Below are 18,671 nucleotides of genomic sequence, written 5' to 3' on the forward strand. Positions count from 1 at the left end.
TGCAGGACCACCTTGTTGATGGAGGAGGAATTTAGGATGTGTCATGTGTTCCACCAAAGCTGCCTCAGCTGGGAAACTGCAATCCAGCTGTAAATGAAGTTGTAGCTTGGGGACTGTAGCTGACATTTTTCTGGTAGAAATTGGCTTAAAGGCAATAAATTAATTGCAGGAGGTAATTAAAATATCGCAGAATCAGAGAGTTTGGGTTGAAAGGACCTTAAAGGTCATCTGGTTCCAACCCCCTGCTGTGGGCAGGGAACATGGAGGTTTGGGGTTTACTACTCTGGATTTGTTTGAAAGGTAGAGGATTAAAACAAAAGTACGTTCACAATCAGTTATGAGACCCACAATTATACTGTGGGTAAGAGAGGACTTTTGTGGTGCTTTTTGCCATCTGTGATCTAAGTTTCACACCCAAAAGTGGAGGGATGTGTGTCATCCTCAGAAGAGGTGCATGCCACGGGAAAACATGTCAGAATGAGGAGTTCCACTGAGTCATTCCTTTGGCATTTTTAAATGCCTTACAATATTTATGGGTCTGAGGTATAGCTGTTTCCTCTGAGAGGGCAGAAACACACTTGGGAAAAGCACATGGCTTGGAGACATTGGAGGGAGCAGAGTGCCTTTCATGGCTGGGAAAGGCTGTCGGGAGGCCGGGCTGGGAGAGGCAAAGGCCTTTAAATTCTGCTGTACAGCCAGGTTCCCCTCCATTCCCTGGGGAAAGGCTTCCCTAAAATACGTTTTCGCTCCTGTTAAGTTAATTTGATGTGGGTTTTGTCGACCTGCTGAGGCTCCTGCTGGCAGCACTCGGTGACGAGGGGTCGCCCCTCTGATGCCACACACGAAGTGGCGAAGCAGGTACTGCTGGGCCCCCTCTGGCAGCCTCTGCAGGGTCACCCGAGGCCAGAGGCTGCGGAGGCTCCGCAGAGCCCTGGCATTGCCCCCGGCACAGGGAGAACCGCTCCCGGTGTGACAGAGCTGGGAGAAATAGATGCAGAGCGTGATGTGTGGGTGTCTCAGCAGGAAGTTGTACATTTTCCTTAAGCAGCAGTGCTGAGCCTCGTCACAGGGGGAGAGGTTCGAGTAGAGGATGATGCTCCTGATGCTTTCACAGGTGGCTGCGGCTGCGTCCAGGTACCCGCCCGCCTCGAACAGCACAGCCTCGGGGTGCTTGGCTCGGGCAGTGCAGTTTGTGGCGTGGCCTTTCTGCAGGACTCTGCCCGAGAAGCTCCTCAGTTCGTAGAAGAGAAGGTGCCTGTTTTGGGGAGTCGCTGTGGGCCTGTGTGGGGAGCCAAAGAGCCTGTGAAATTCTGTGTATGGCACTCTGGCTTCTTCCCCCGTCCGGATGTGGAAGGGACACCTGGCACAGGCATGGCACTGTCTCTGCCACCAGCAGGGCTTTACCACGGTGCCCTGGTTTGTCAGAAACTCTTGGAAAATGGTTTTCTCTCCTGCATTCATGTTCTGCTGAAAAATCTCCCTGTTTATGTCAGCTACACAGCTGACAGTCCTGAGTGAAAAAGGAAAGTAATATTTTAATTCAACCCTTCGATTTGTTTTGTACTTAAAACTACAAAAATAATAGGGCACAATCTCTTCAAAAAGCTACTGAGACTTGTAGCAGCATATGGAAACTTGCTTGGTGACACACAGAACAAAACTCTCACAGCCAGGGAGCATTCTCAGTTTTCACAAACCAGCATTTTTGCTAGAAACATGAGCAAAAAACATTTCTCTGGCTTCAGCCCTCTGACCCTAGACAGGAGAATCCGTGTAATAGAAACAACCACACTTTTCAGGATTGAATACAGGTTATTCTGTGATTCAATCTGGCAAAAGAAACATGCAAACATGAGAAAAAAAATTAAAAATGGTATAATTACCATCTCAGCAGCTCCAGCTCAGGATAATAGGAAATATTGATCTGATTCCCTTCAGTGGAATTTTAGGTTTTCGCTTTTGGGCTCTTGCAAGCTTTCTCTGCAAATTCCATGGTGCATAAGAAGGAGGTTCCTCTTGCCTGGCTCCTCGGTCTGGGCAGTTCAGCTGCAGAAGGATCTTTCCCAGAGCAGGAACTTGGCCCCAGTTGTTCCAAGGCAGGCAGGTTCCTTTAGGTGTTTCCAGGTGCCAGGTGCTGGGAGACAGGAACACAAACAGGATTTGCTCTTGCAGGGCCAGGCACCAGTGGGAGTTGAGATGCTGTTCTGTGCCTGTTAATACTTTTTCCATCTCTGGAGTTTTAGTAACTCACTTGGTCCTTTGTTGCTGTTTGATATGAGGTTTTATAGCTGAAATCTGGGTGTTCTGGCGAATGTTCTACTGAGTTTCTTTCCAAATGATTTCTCTGTGTATCTGCCTGCTGTGCTAGCTGGGCAGAAAGCTCCTGTTGTAATTCTGCAACAGGTTGTCCCTCCTTTAGGAAGTTTGTAACCCCCCCACCAAGGCTGTAATTCCCTGGGCTCAATCACGCTCTGCATGGGCAGGGTGCCAGATGAGGGAAAACACAAGTTTTGTGTGGATGAACAGCTTTTGGCTCAAGCAGAAAATTATTTATTTGTCTTCACTGCTGCTCTCATTGAGCCCCTTGTCATCCCTGGATCTGGTTTAATTCTGTTGCTGCTTCTCTGAGTATGTACAACTTTTCCATCTGCATGTTTTATCCCAGCTTGCTTCTGCATTCCACCTCGATTTGCCCTCTGTCACTGCTTCATTTTCTTCTTAAATTCCTAACTTGATTAATTAGCTTTGTTTTCCACTCCTGACTTTACACTAACTTCCATGTATTTTCCTGTGCTGGAGTTCCTTCCTGATCCAGGCCATTGAGCTGTTCTCATTCAGATTTTTCCTGAAGATTGGCTTCCTGACATCAGGAATGTTCCATTTGTCATTTCTGATGTTTCTGTATGTTTTTGATGTTCAGTTGTGCTCTATTCTGGGCAGTGCAGCGTCACCCTGGCAGCGCTGGGCCTCAGGAAAGGGAAAATGCCTTTGCTCCCTGACACAGAGGAGAGCAGATCTGGAGAAGAGACTTTTTCTTTGGAGTGGGATGTCAGGAGAGGCATCACCACTTGCAGGTTGCAAATACAAAGGCAGTTGAAAAAGCTGCAAATCTGCGGTGAAGTTCCGATTCCCTCTGCTGGTGTTTCTGCAGAGCTGGGATGGCCACATGATGGCAATGTCGCACCTCGGCGATGTGTCCCGTCCCCTGCTGGAAGGGGCCGATGGCTTGAGCTCTGTTTCAGTGTTGCTAAAGGTTTTCCACCAGAGGCACCGGAAATTTTCTCTCTCCCCCTAAAACCTGCCCTTTTTTGTTTGTTCGTTTGGTGTTTTGCCCTGATCTAAACCCATCATATTTTCAGTCTCCTCAATTAATAGTGTCACATCCTTATGGGATGGGAGTCAAATCCCAAGCTACCCAGTTGGATGGATTAATTGGAAGAGTGTTCCAAGTGTGTTTCTGTGTGTACAGCATCAGCCTTTGGCCCCTTTGCAAGTGTTGTCCCTCCCCAGGAGCCACCATCCTGATACAGATCATGGCTGATGGATCACTGGACACTCAAAACGTGGGTTAACAACTTCACATCTCCTGTACAATTATGTTTAAAATGATAATTATATCCCCGCCTATCCCAACTATACTTGGAGGGGACCTGGACATAATTATAACTTTAGGGAATTTTTTCACTTATTACTAAAATGCAGCCCTCTCTGGGGCAGAGGGCAGGAGGTGGTGATTAGTGCCCCACAACAAGGTACAAACATTCACAGGAGGAACTGGAGGGGAATGCTTTATCCAGTGAAAACCACAGGGAAAACTTACATGGTCAGTCCATAATGACTCAGGTTGGAAGGGAGCCAGGATCCAAGCCAGGTGTTCTGCTCCTAGGGAAAAAACCCCATAATGATCAGGGCTGGGATTTTTTTAAAAAAATCCAAATATTAGCTAAAACCTGGTATCTCTCCAGACTAAAAAGCACACAGAAATTCTGATCCATCCCAACGTGTCCAGTCTGGACCTGATTTTACTGATTTCAACGTAGGGTATTGGGATTTCTGAAGACGTCTTTTGGAAATGAAGTTGTGTGCATTGATTAGGCAAAAGCTGATGCATGATTATATGGAATCAGGATGATTCTATTCCCCAAGCTAAACCATGATCTGGTTCCACAGCCTGGTCCAAGTGTCCTCTGTGTGTGTGAGGGGCTCTGGCACTTCCCTCGGTAACGCTGCACTTAGGACAAGGACGGGTCCTTTGTTTTGCCTCTGAAATGTGTTGAAATTCTGTTGCGTTTCTTAGTACAGCCTGGTGCAAAATAATCTCTATTGGAAGCATTTTACAGATGACTTCATTCAGTAAGGAGTTTATCTGAGTTCAAAGTCCAGAGCAGTCACATGGTCCCTTAACAGCCAGAGACTTGATGTTCCTGCGCAGCCCCAAGATTTTAAAAATAAGGAATAAAGGATGCGAAGGAAGAAGCAGCATTTGTCCACAGCTCCTCATAACCACAGCCAGACAACTTAAACCCAAGCTGTTGTGGCATAACCTGCCTCCACACTCCACGGTCTCCAGCTCATTGGACAGAGTGTGGGATATCTTGTGCCGCAGGAACTCTGGCTCCCGGCTCCGGAGTGGAGCCCTGGTGCTCTGCATTCTGCCACCAGGCCATAAAAGTTAGCCAGGATTTAGGTCCTGAGTTGGGAATGTTTCCTGCTCAAGCTCCTGTTAAAGTCAGACCTTCACAAAACCATTCCACCAAACTTTCCTTACCTGGCTTGTCCAGTCTCAAAGTGATTGGAATTATCACTTTGCTTCCTGAGATTTTTCCAGAGCTCCATTATCTTTTTGTTTCCCTTTAAGCCTAAAAATAAGTATTTTTCCCTTTTCTGTCTATTAAAGATAGAATTGAAAACGACAGAGCAGCAAACAGTCTGTAAGGGGAATGACAAACAAGGACATTTAAATGCTACAGGCAGAGTAACCAGGTTAAATTTTAGGACAGCAAAAATCTTAGGGAAAAATTAGAGAAATAACCCAGCATTTTGATTATTTTAAAAAAATTTCCCATTCTACTGAGTGTGGTCACACTAGAGATGCTAGGTGGAGAATTTCTTCCATATTAATTATAAAGTGTTGTGAGGATGCTTTGTTTGTCAAACAATTGGACAGATTTCCTCTTGCCCTAAGAAAGAGCCAAGGACCTTGCCAAGAGCCTGTGTTTGTAGACAGAAAATATAAAAGACCAAAATGAAAGTTTAGAGACTTTATATATATATATATATTGCATATAACATATTGTTATATGCATACATATATTGTATGTTTTACACATATATATATCAAATAAATAATATATATATAAAAAATATTCCGCTTCATCTTCTTCCCATTTAAAGTGAAGATGATTCTTGGGAGTCAAAGCAACATATTTAATTCTTAGAAAATATCAGCTCAGGAAATAATTTAAGATTCAGGGTCAAATGATTCATGAGCACACAGATTTGCTTCCATGAAGATCAGTGGAGCTTGGATGGTTTCCAGAATCACAGGGCCAGGGAAAATTTTACCAGTTACTGGCATAAGTGTTATGAGACAGGCAGAAATGTTCCTTTTAATTTTGGTATGAACTATGAGCCACATACATATAGAATATTGCACCAATGTTCAGTCCAAGTGTGAGCTCGTTTCTACTTGTCTCTTTTCAAGGCCTTCTTTAGGAATGAATGGAGTTGTGCTGGCAGAAAACCCGTTGGAGTTGTGACTCCACTCTGTTCACGGGGTAAACCAGGCAAATCCTAATTAGTAGTGCAGTAATTACACCTATCATCCCCTCCTTCCAAAGTAGCTGCCTGGTGATTGCATTCAAACTGACAAACGCTGGCTGTATGTCAAGGAAAAAGAGGAGGCAGAATTTGGTGTTCTTTGGGAACAGATGCCAGGGATGCTTTAACTGTGGGCTGTGAGCCTGGGCATCCCAAACAACTTATATTTCTCCATTTAGGTGCCCTGTGTTCTTTTACCATGCAGGGATGAGCATTGGCTAAATAACACAATTTAAGATTTGCTGCTCTGAACCCAATTATCAGCCTTGCCTGACTTCCCTGGAGATTTAACTCTTGAGTCTCTTCCAGAACTCAGCTATGACCTCAGATGCTTTGTATTTTGGGATTTAAATGTAAGGAAGTTAGCAAGTAGTATACGGATTTTCAAATTAAAGCCCAAGGAGCAGTCTGAGCATAGCAGGACTTCTTGGCTGTAATCCTTGGATTAAGCATTGGCTTTCCTTGCACTTGTAAATAGACATTGTGTTTCTCAGGAAAAAAAGTAATGTCCATCAAAATAATCTTGAATCCTGGGGAGATACAGTGATAGCTGCATTGTTAGAATTGCATGTGGAAAGAGATTTACAGTAAATTTCTTGGTGTTCAGATTAAACTGGACAATATCCTTATGTGTCGATGGCAGCTGCTATTATTGCAGCCACAGAACTATCCAACCCCATCTGGCAACTCTTCCCTCCCCACAACTACAGGACTTAAAAATGTAGAATACTTAAATAAAAGTAGAAATAAAAACTTAGTAATGTTTGCACTGCTGCTTGACACAGAAGCTTTTCCACGGCTTTGGTGGCATTCAGATCAGGTTGTTAATGAGTCCTGTGTTGTTGTGAGAGAGCTGGAAATAACATCTCCCCAGATCTTACCAAATCTTATCAAAGGCATCGTGCACTTCTTTGCCAGTTTGCCCTTTTGGTTTCAGCCCCTCTTTCTTTTTGTAAGGATTTGTTCCTAGGCTGCCAGGCCTGAATGGAGAATGGGAAGTCACTCCAGCTGTTTTCCTCGTGTTGGCACTCTGTGCTGAACAGGAATTGCTGAGCAAAGAACATAATTTCCCCAGAGATGTTTGCTGGGGTAGCACAGTCTGGATTTTTTTTTTTTAATTAGAAGTTCCTGCCAAATACTATCATCAAGGGTTGGGGGAGGAGGGGAGGCAGGGAGGGAAAGAAATACATAAAGTCTGAAATCCATTTGGAAGAGCAAGAAACCTGCCTGGGAAAGCAAGAGCAGTGTTTTTCTCTACAGAACTCTTGCTTTTTAACATATAACAGTTTATACAGAAAAGAGGACTAGGACTTTTTTTTCCTTTCCCTCTTCCATGAATGTTGGTTCTGACTGTTGCTTCTCCAACAAAGTTGGAGGGATTGTGCAACTTTGCACTTGGTTTTGGACTAGCCAGTGGAACAAAAAATAAGCAGAATTCCTTCTCTTAAGAGGGTGCCAAATTAGCAAGTGCCATCATTCCACATTGTGGTGATAAATGCACGGCTGGTCATGGCTTGCAGTGAGCCTAAATTCTCTATTTTTTCCTTAAAAAAAGATATAAGGCTGTGGCTTCCTTGCTTTCATTTTGCTTTACAAAAGAAAGGTTAAAGAAACAAGCTGTAAAGAATAATTAAGATGTATTTGGGGGAAGAGGAAGATAAAGAGCCATTTGACTTCTTGCTTCCAGGTTTAATTCAGGATAAATCTGTAGTGACAGAAATATACTGGGACCTGATGCTATCTGATGCTGGGACCTGATGCTGGATGTGGAATGCATTGGGTGCTTTATTCCAGTCCTCAGTGCACTGGTGACTACTTTATTTGTACTTTTTGTATTATTTTGCATTATTTGACACTGTCTGGTGTTCTTGCTGGCAGCATTACTCAACTTATTGCCTTGCAGTCTGAATAGGCCTCCCTAGTAAGGTGATTTCAGGTAAGAACTGATTTGTGGATGAAAGATGGAATGTTTTAGCTCCTTGTTTTGAGGATGCTGCTAAATCCCTGTAATGCAGAAGGCAGCTGTGGCCATACCAAGAGTGACCAACTGCCTGTATAGTCCTGACAGTTCAGTTGTGGACAAGTATGGAATAACTTTTTACAGGAAATTTTCCTCCATGGATCCTCTCAGTGTTCAGCTTATAACCCCAAGTGAAAGAATTTAATATTCCTTTGACTTTCTGGGGTGTGCTTTAGTACAACTGCATAATTATTAATTATCTGCTCTAGGTTTTGATTTCCAATCCAGCTCATCTCCCCGAGCACAGTAACATATGGCACAATTAACATGCTGTTTATAATACGCCCTTGAAAAGAGGATCTTCCATCCTGGTTGTTGGTGTGTTTCCAGCTGATCTCCAGAGAACAAAACAGTTGCTTCTGCACCAACTTTTTTTACAACTGTGTGTAACGTTGTTCAACTTTGGCCAGTTTCGTAGTTCTTGGTTTTTATTGAGGAAATCTTCAGGTGAAAATGTGGAAATATGTCTTTTGTGATGTCATCCTGATACAGTGGATGGGGTTTGAGTTTGCCGTGTCCGTTGCCAGCAGTCTAGGTGACAGATGTGAATTTTTTCTAAAATTTTCCACTCTGTTACTACCAATACAGGAGGATTTCCCCTTCACAGGCTTTGGTTTACGTTTTTTATTTTGCTTTTTGGGTTTTGTGTAATTCCTCTGTGAAGATCATCTGGAGGAGAACTGGGGGAACTGTCAAAACACAGGTTGTTTCCTGGTATTGTCTAGAGCATTGCGGGTTTTCCACCTCCTTCCTGTCTTTTGTTTCTGGGTTGATAATGTTGTCTTTAAATAACCTCAAATAAAAATATTTAAGCCCGTAGCCTTGGTGTCTCAGGTGCAGATTTATGGGCAGCCCAGGGCACTCCACGGGCAGCAAGACCTTTTCTGTCCCAGCACCTTTTTTCTGGGAGGAATCTTCATTCATATTCAATTTGGGGTGGCAGAATAGAAATTTCAGCACTAGGCTTAAGATTCCTCCCAGACAAAAGATACAGAAGGGGCCAGCACAGAAAGGTCTTGCTGTCCATGGAGTGCCCTGGGCTGCCCATAGCTCTGTACCTGAGAGCCTGAGAATATGGCATTTCTTTCCTGGGGAAAAGGGCTGTCTTTTGCTTTCAGGAGCCCAGCATGGAAACTCTGGGATTCTGTCTCTCAAAAGTGAATAAAAATTAAAAAAAAAAAAATAAAAATAAAATAAAAATAATAATAAAAACAATAAAATCGAATTAAAACAAAATAAAATAAAATAAAATAGAAGCATTCTGTGGGGCAGAACACGGCAGTCATTCCTCTCCAGGGCAGGGAGGGAATGTTTTGAGGGCCCACATGCAGCTGCTCCAGATTATTGGAGTTAACAAGGAAAACCAGTCATTTCCTGACCCACCTATTATCATTTGGGTCTTGGAAGGCACCTGGGAGCCTCCTTTAGTGGCTCCTGGGTGGAGCCGTGGCTATTAAAGGGGTAGGTGGGGACACGCTGGGCATTTGCTTCTGTCAACAGCCACCGATTTCCTGATGGGAGTCCTGGAAATAGAGCCGAGCAACAGAAGTGCCTGGTCAGTGTCCTGATGTCTCTGATCTAACGCTGTGCTGCCCCCAAGTCACCTCACTCTGACTGAAACTGTCTCTGAGTGTGCTGGAAGTACAACTTGGAGAGGAGCAGAAAAGGCATCTGGGGAGCTTCATCTTCCCAGGGGACGACGCTTTAGGGATGTCCACTTTCTGAACTGCACAGATAGTTCAGGTTCCCACAGAAACCTGCTGGGCGGTGGCCCTGGGGCGGGAGTGTCAGGAAAGTGGCATTTTCAGTGCAACCATAGTTATTTTCCTTGGAGCTCTCAAGATTGGAAGACAACAGTGTCCACGGGCCCCTTGCAAACCGTGGGGCAGGATAAACGGTGTAATTATGTGTCTTTTCCTGCTCTCTGCACTCTCTTCCTTACCTGTCCACCCCTGATCGCCTCCCTTTCCATGCAAAGGGCTCATTCTCTCCGCTAGAGATGAGCTCCAGTGCTCCCGCTCTCCGCTCCCTGCCCGTTCCCGTTCCCCTTCCCCGGGGAGCGAGCGCCGGCCCTGCCCCGCACCCCTGTCCCGGCTCCCTGCGCATCCAGAGGCGCTGCAGGCGGCGGGTCGGGAAGGGAGCCCCCGGTCCCACCGGGGCAGTTTCACATTCCTTCCCCCCTGCCAGAGGGGCCCCGCTGCCCCCCCGGCCGGCACAGAGCCCGGGCGCGTCCTGGGACATCGGGGCAGGGCTAAGGCTCGCTGGAGCTGTGGGTACCAGTGCAACTCAGCACCGCCCGGGGTCCGAGGCTGGGAATTAAAAATCGGCAATTCTGCTTGCTGGAGCCTCTCCCAACTCTGCATTTCTTCTCTCCGGAGCACAGCTGGACTCTGCGAGCCCTGGAGACCTCGAGGAGTCCCCTGCTCTGTACAGCCTGGTGGCCCCTGCTCCGGTCTTTCCATCGACTGGGGGTCACCCAGGTGGTCTTTACCAGCATAAAATGTAAATTACATCACGGTCCAAGGCATTAGGGTTGGACTTGATGATCTCGGAGGTCTTTTCCAACCCTGCTGATTCTATGATTCATTCATACTAGGACTGGACACTCCTGGCTGAGGTGAGCAGCCCATAGAAGTCAGACCAGTGACTTCTGCGGGGGGCATTTTAAGTTGGATACTTGCAGATTTTATTGTCCAGAAACTCCATTCTTTTCAGTATCTCTTGCACAAATGTTTCCCTGCAGTAAGAGATCAATTTTTCATTAGTACAAAAGCATGGTGCCTGCCTGTGTCCGGGGGGGGGAAAGCCTCACTGCTTTGGTGTTGCGGTGGTCATTGTTGTCACTGTTGTCATCGTCCACGTCATCAGCGGCGGCGGCAACATGAACATCATTGTCATCGTCATTTACGTTTACCTCAAAGAAGAAAAAAGAGATCAGAGCCAGAGAAAAATAGTTATCACCATGGTCACCACATGGTGACGACTGGGGAAGAAAGAGAAAGCACTGTGCTGCTCCGAATGAGAAAGTCTCAGTGCTGCATTTTGACTGATTTGGAGGATGGGGATATGGGCTTTGGAAACATCAGTCTGCAACAGGAAGACAAGAGTCATGATATCATAAAGGAAAATGTTAGAGCTTACTTATGCTGGTAAAAGCATTTCACCTCCCCTACCAAAATAGGTCCCTTCCAGAACATGTTTAGCACTCCTTTTATTGATCCAGAGTGGATGTAACAATGCCCTGGGTTATGAGTGGCTGGTGCTGCATCTGAGGAACATGACTGAGCATCTTCCTTATCTGTGTCGTGATTATCTTATTAAACTGTGTTTCACAAGAGAGAGAGAAACATAGTGGACATTAAAAGTAAATGTACTGCTGTCTGCATTTCAAAACTGCCTTTGCCTTGTTTTTAAACAGTTATGGATTTTCTTCTCCAAGGGTGGATCTTGCTGGAGAGTTTTTAGATAATGAAAGAGCAACTCCCCTGAGGAAGATTCAAGGAAGCTGAAGATGGCAAGTCGCTGGTGTACAGATTGTTGTATGTGACTACAGAATATTTTAGAGATGGAAGAGGTAAAACCAGTCAAACAGAAAAATAACTCAAACCCCCCAAGCCCCAGCCTCCCCAAACCTGGATTTCATTGCACTGCACTCAAAAGATATCCTTTCTAATTTAGAGATTCCTGTGTTCAAGGCTGTCGTAGTTAGTAAAGCCCTGAAATTTTAATTGTTTGAGGTGTATGTACAACAAAAAAAACATTACGTGGTTGCAGAGGGACCAGTATATCTGTTGCTAAAGTTAATTGTTACATCTTTGTTTACAATTCTCTTGTTCGTGGCTCCTCCCTGCAAATCTAAACAGTGTTCAAAAGAAAGCTCAAAAAAAGAGTTCTGTAGCAGGGCTATAAAATCTTTGTAGGATTTGGTGAAATCAGATAGGATGAATGCAGCATTAAAGGAAACAAGAGACCTGTAGATAAGCTGAATTGTTGCTTCTCTTCAAATATTTCCCTTTTAACCCAAGGAAGAGGAGGAAAAAACCATGATAACTCTGTTTTTACTGTTGCTTGAGTGCTGGAAAAAAGGTAGGGTTAGCAGAAAGCTTCCAGGAATTTGTTTTAGAACTGTCTGAGAAGTCTGTTTGTGGTGTGCAACCATCTTCAGCCTCCAGAAGATCTCTCTTATATGACTGACATTCAGTAGGCTTTCTTAAAACAGCATCTAGGAACTTCTGAGTATCTTGAAATATGTCCCACAAGAAAGAGGGAACATAGTTTTAAAGTTTAAAATGGATCATTTATAATAAAAAATCCAAATAAGATAAATTATTATGGTAATACAAGGATTTGTGATCAATTTATACCTGTTAGTTTGATCTTAGAGGTCCAGAAAATTTGAGTACTGGGATTTGTTCTAGGAACAGCATTTAAATTCAAACTCTTCATTTATTCTTTCTGGAAACTAAGTATGCATGAAGGGAATGAGTCAAACTTAAGACATGCCATCTTATTATAACCCAAGGGGTGGGAGGGACAAAGTCCTTGGGCTTTGAACTAGTTAGATATAAATACAGAGCTCACTGGCAAAGGTCTGCTCAGAGGAATGGGAGGCCCAGATAGAGTGGGGAGTACTCCCAGTATCCTAAATAACAGAGACTCCAATACAATTATTAAGCCCAGAGTCCTCTGGGGAGTGCTTGGATTAAAGGATACCAGAGTGATACAGGCTTCTGGGGAGGAGATATTTCTTTTTTTAAGAGGAAAAATGAAAAATACTCTAGTGCCAGAGTTAAGGAGATGAAAATCCTCACAGCCAACAGAGATTTATCCTCTTTAAGTGTACTGTAACAGGGCCATAAAAGTGCAGTGTATCTGTAACAAAGGCAAAATGAAACAAGGCAGAAGGGAAAAAGCAGTGTTTGTAAATGGGAAGTTTTGAGAGCTCATTTAATCAAATAGTTAAATTTCTTGTTCTGGAAACCTGAAGCTTGCTGGAAAAGAACAGGAACCATGGCAAGCAATTTGGGAATGAGGAGGAGGATTGAGTACCAACTAGCCAATGATATAAGTAACAAGTCTGTCAATGTACTGAAAGTAAGAAGCTTCTTATGGAGAATCAACGTGTTTACGGAGACAAGAGAGCAATTAGGGAAAACCAGAATTTTTTGTGCTGAATCAACCCAATACGTGTTTGTGGCACGATCAATTTAATTATTAAACCTTACTTAGGTGCAAAAACAGAGATCTAAATCACAGTGAAGGCAATCTTTTGAGTGACACTTGAATATGAGAGCCATTTGATTTATATGTGACATGAAGATTTTGGTATGAAGATGAAATTGGTCTGTTCCCTTATGGTGCTGTTGTTTGTGTCGCTGTTCTTGCAGGGATATAAAGCTTGCTGGATATATTAGCTTTCTCTCTTCACTCTTTCACAACTTTTTGTTGGAGAAGGAAGTAATAATTTTTATTAGTTCTGCGTAGGCACCGAGGTTGGTTTTGATCCCATGACAATGGAATTGATGTCAGGAGAACTAGCCACAGTCACATTTGTAACTGAGCAATGCCTTTTTATACTATTAAAGTATTTATTCTTTGCAGAAAGCTTAAAAATTGTTCAAATGAGGCTCTTGGCCCCCGCTCAAAGGTGAATTTTTTGGAAAGTTTGAGTGAAAACATTTCATCCATGTGTGAGTATGAGCAGAGTGGAAAACTATTTTTCCCCTCCATAAAGACTTTTTGCTGCCTTCTTTCGAACAGCTCTGCGGCATGAGTAGCCGAGGCCTGTGGGCTAAAATTTGGCATTGAGATAGCCATAACTATGAAGTGTCTTAGTTTTGGCTTTGATTTGACTGAGTTATGAGCCTTAGAAAACCGTGTTCTCAGCATGTACTCCAGGGTGTTTTTTCTTCCTTCAAAGCTGCTGAAGGGTGCAATGGAGAGGATTTGCTGTGAGCAACTGAGGAGCTCTGCAGCATGAAATTGGAGAAAGACATTGCTCTGAAACTGCAGGGACATGTGGGGCTGGAAAGAGATCAGGAGACCTCGCAAAGCACTTATGGCCTAGGAAAAGTTTCTGGGTGTTTTGTGATATGTGCAACTGAAACTCAAGTTCTACGACCTGCAGTCTCTGCTCCTACAGGTCATTTCCAAAGAGCCAAGAGAGGCTTCTGCAGAGTGAGCAGGGATAAGGTGTGAGTAGGGATAGGGATAAGAGCAGATTCTGAGGCACACTGGCACTGCTTAAACCCCTCTTGAGTCAAAGGCTCGGGGAGTACCATACCCTGTTGTTTCTCCACATGTTGTAGCAGGTGGTGCAGTTTCCCAGCTGTGTGCCTGTGCAGTGCTGTTTTGAAGGCTTTCCCAACGGGAGTCCAGGGACTCGCTGTTCCTGGAGGAGATATGCCCCTCAGATTGAGATTATGTCCCTCTGGACAGCACAGCCTGTGAAACAGTGCATGCCTATCTAATTGCAATCACATGTGAAATGAGAGGGCCAGGGAAGGCTGGATGTACTTCTTTAACTACATAATTTTTTGACTTAGCATTGTTAATTATGCAGCCTTATGAATCATTAATTTAGTTTTATGTATGGGAGCTCTGGTGCATTTCCTCTGGCATTTTACAATGAATCTGGTTAATATTTGCAATTACTTGGAGGCTTCTGTTTAGTTCTGGTGTCAACAAAGACAGATTATGATGAACTTGTGTGTCTGGTTCTTTACTGAGCTGTTGCTGCATTGTCACATCTTTCAACAGTGTTCAGAGTGAGTGGAGAGTAGTGTTTTCCCTTTTGCACAGGAGCAAGGATTGCAAAGGTTGCAGGCAGTGGAAGCCCAGATATAGTGTATAATGTAACAGGTTTTTTTGCTCTGATTAGTTAGTGGTTTGTAATTGACATTGAATGTTTGATTACAAGAACTTTTCTTACTGGCTGAGATGTAATGATACTGCACCTCAGTCATTTAAAGAATATAAATATCCACGTTATTTTATCTCCAGATGAGGCAGATGGAGGACCTGGCTCACCTCTGTTACCCTCTACAGCAGCATGTGCAAAGACTGCCCGTGCGGAGGAAAATGCCTGCAGGAGGTATGTGCCATAAAGGACCTTCAGCGCAGGTGAGATAGCAGTGCACTGAATGTTAAGCAGCTCTAAAGCACTCCCTGACAAACTAACTGTGTAATTGAGTGAGAAGCTGGAACTCAGGTGTTCACAACGGAAAGGAACAGGCCCAGGTGAACCTTGTATAGTCTCTGTGGTAAAGAGCTCTCTGCAGCCAAGCTACAGTTCAGAGTCTGCTGCCAAACACAATATAAAACTGATTTGTGTTTGGGTTTCTATAGTGTCTGCATTCTGTAGCTTTTGTGGTTCATCTGCATATGATTTTTTGTCAGTTTTCTCCAGAACTGTAGCCCACAGCACCTGTTAATTATCAAATTGAGGGCATGTGGCATAAAGAAAAGCAAGAACTAAATGTGGTTTATAGGAAACAGATGAATAACTACTAATGAGACAGTCTTAATAGAAACAGTATTTATTTCCTTTTGTAGCAGTGCACTTGTAATGTATCATCCATTGCAGGTGTGTCTCTTTGGACAGGCTTTATTCTAAATGATAGATTCTTATATTTCCTATGGGATGAACAGACAGAGTGTGTCATGGAACTTTTTTTCTCGAGTAACATTTAGGTAGTGCCCTTGAGGTGGCATTGCTTCAGAAAGAAAGGTAATACTGTAAAAATGTTGACTGCAAAGGCACGGTTACTAGGAAATGTCTCACATAACCAACACACAAACAGTTCTGGCTCCTGGCCTAATCAAGCACCAAGGAGTGGAAATGGCTTGAGCTGGCACTGCCATTGAAAGGACCATTGAAACCATGGCTGAACTTACAGCTTTTTGTGTTTTTCCTATTTTTTTCTTTTTCAATAAAATTTTTTTTAAAAAAGGAGAGAGTGGTGTGTTTTTCTTTCCCATCTCCCAGGGAGCATCCCTTCCCAGTGAAGGTACCTTGCGTGCAGCCCTCAGGTACACGGCTTCTTTTCTTTCAGGCTGCATGACCTCTTCCTCTCCTGGAGAAGCTTGGGACCATTCTTACATCACCTGGTTGCTTTGTCCTTTTCTTTTGCTCTCCCAAGTATTTTCCATATTTGGGTATCTCTGACTTGTGCTTCCTTCTCCCCTCCTGCCAGGCCCCAAGCAGAGGCAGTCAGATGAGCTTTTCTTTACTTCCAGCTGCTTTATAGGTCTTTTGCTTTGTCTCCTCATGAAAGCATCTGCGTGCCAGCTGTAGCAACAGCTGAAAACAAGGAAAAATCATCACTCTGCAACTGACTTATTTCTCTGTGGACAGTCGGCCCGTTCTTGTTGGGCTGTAAGTGGTCAATGATCTGCAGTTTGAGAACTTTCCAGACCTCAAAGTATTTTCTTATATAACATTTCACTGTGAGAAGTGTAAGGTTGCATTCACAAGTGGATTTGTGTTTCTCTCTTGTTGCGAGGGGGAAGGAATGCTCAGATGTGTTAGAGGAACAATTCTGATTCAGTAGAAAGGGCAGGCACAGAGCTTGATTATGGCTGGAATGTAGTTATTGCATGTGAACATGATTTGGAAAGAACCAATGCTTAACACAGCATTGACCGTGTGCTTCCTTGGTGTAGATCGGTTTTGTGATTAAAGTCTGCTAAGAGAGCAACCCAGCAGTTCTGCTAAATTGAGCTGCAGACTTGTCTTATTAGTTTCATACTTCCTTCTGTCCTTGAAACCTTAAGAGAACATCTTTTAGATGAATCAGAGCCTGCTTTGTCTTCGTGTTTTCCTGTGCTTTCTAACCCTGTCTCTTGGTCTCAAATAAGTGGTTGAACACTGTATAATGGAATCAGAATGCAACGAAATGGAAGTTAAATGTTACATATGCTTTCCCCCCTTTTCAATGTCAAATAATCAGTGTTTGGATATAAGGCAGATTTTTAGGGGCCTTGAAATATCCTTTTCCCAAGGGAGACAGTTATCAATAGAATGCCTGATTACTGTCCCTCCTGTAACCTTTCACTGTGACATGGTTGGACTCGGTGATCTTAGAGGCTGTTTCTAACCTAAACAATTCAATAATTCTGAAGTCTGGGCACTGTATCTCAGGAAAAATATTTTGGAAAAGACTCTAACTCTGTGCAGGACTAATGGCAAATCTAATGAATAAAAAGAGTAGTTTCTTGCTCCTTGCTAAACTGGATGAGGTCATCTGGTGCTCCCTCTTGACAGAGCTTCTCTCTGTCACTTGTCAGTGGCCAAAAGGATTCAGGAACATCATCCCTGAGAGTGCTGTGCCCTGCCTTGAATGGCAAGTCCCGAGCTTGTCTCTCCATAAGGTGTTCCCTAAGGATTCAGTCTGAAACTTGATTGTTTCAGATGACTGCCATGATTGCCAAATTGAATCAATACATGAGCTCCTTCCTACTTCATTAACTCACTGCTGTTTTCTTTTTATTAAAGAAATAGAAGTAACAGTTATTGTTTGGTGATTGCCACCCAAAGTGATGGTAGTGCACTTACTGTAGCACCAGAACATGGTACTGTGAAAAAACCTTTATTTCAGAATAATTATTTGGCTTTGGTGTTGTAGTCCTTGTAGCCAGATATCCCTTTTCATGTACTGATACGTTGGTCCTGTTCAATAGCAACTTGTTCAGAAGCTGTTCACACACCTGCAGGGCTGGCTACAAGGGATTCAACTCACGCTCTGGTTTCTGCACCTTAAAATTATGACGTGGAAAAGCGGTTAGCAAAATGTAAAGCATTCAGAATGCTCTGTGCAGTTTTACAGGAGAAGCCAAGGGACTTTGGGAAATCTAGACTTTGATTTGTATGGTACAATATGTTTGAGTCAGGTTATTAAAGCCTGTGTGTGCCTCAGCGTATTCAGGGTCACTTCAGGATCACACAAGTAAACTAAATGCACAGCCTGCAAGTGAGCAGATCAGGTCACCCGTGACCACACAGCTCGGTCGTGGTTTCGTAGCTTAAAATAATGTTCCTTGCTTTCATACGGTGCCTCATCTTAACAGCTGCTTGTGCTAACAGCCTGTGAACCTGCACTGCTGCTCAGGTCATCAGCACTAACACTTGTGTACATAAAAACATTAATATGCTGGAGATTACTGTTGGGCTTTGGGAGATCTCAGCTCTCTGGGTCAATTCTTAGCGTTTTCATTGCCTTGCACAGGAATTTGCACACTTGAATCACCTCTATTTTAATTTGTAAGCCCCAAGAAGCAGGTAATTAAAGACAGCTCAGCAGATAACTAAGTGGTTTTTTTAGGGTGTTTTGAGATTCTCATATCAGCACACAAGTGCCTGCAGCTGGAGCTTCTACAGAGATGGTCATGGCTCATAGGGGCTCATCTATGAGCAATATGGAAAAAAATAAGGATATTAAGCTACTAGAGAGCATCCAAAGGAGGGCCTTGAGGATGGTGAAGGGTCTGGAGTGGAAGTCATATGAGGAGCGGCTGAGGGCACTTGGTCTGTTCAGCTCGAAGACTGAGGTCAGAGCTCATGGGGGCCTGCAGCTCCTCCCGAGGGGCAGTGGAGGGACAGGCACTGAGCTCTGCTCTGTGTGAGCAGGGACAGCACCCAGGGAATGGCTGGAGCCATGTGGGCAGGGTCAGATTGGATCTCAGGAAAAGGCTCTTCCCCCAGAGGGTGGTTGGCACTGCCCAGGCTCCCCAGGGCAGTGGGCACAGCCCCAAGGCTGCCAGAGCTCCAGGAGGGTTTGGACAACGCTCTGAGGGACAGGGTGGGATTGTTGGGGTGTCTGTGCAGGGCCAG

At 44.1% G+C, this 18,671-nt stretch overlaps 2 protein-coding genes across 2 annotated transcripts in view; one reads left to right on the forward strand and one right to left on the reverse strand.

Annotated features, from left to right (window-relative positions):
* Positions 1 to 441: 441 nt before the first annotated feature.
* APOBEC4 (apolipoprotein B mRNA editing enzyme catalytic polypeptide like 4) lies at positions 442 to 1,461 on the reverse strand. Its single transcript, XM_018083798.3, is given in 1 exon segment — positions 442 to 1,461. A coding segment is annotated over 1 exon segment (1,020 nt).
* Positions 1,462 to 12,850: 11,389 nt separating this feature from the next.
* Positions 12,851 to 18,671, forward strand: part of RGL1 (ral guanine nucleotide dissociation stimulator like 1) — a 60,105-nt gene continuing 54,284 nt past the window's right edge. Inside the window, exon 1 of the mRNA XM_029964015.1 lies at positions 12,851 to 12,934. Coding sequence (XP_029819875.1) covers positions 12,851 to 12,934 — 84 coding nt within the window. The remainder of the gene's footprint in view (positions 12,935 to 18,671) is intronic.

This window comes from Manacus vitellinus, unplaced genomic scaffold, assembly GCF_001715985.3.
Source record: "Manacus vitellinus isolate BGI_N305 unplaced genomic scaffold, ASM171598v3 scaffold_68_pilon, whole genome shotgun sequence".
Lineage (NCBI taxonomy): Eukaryota > Metazoa > Chordata > Aves > Passeriformes > Pipridae > Manacus > Manacus vitellinus.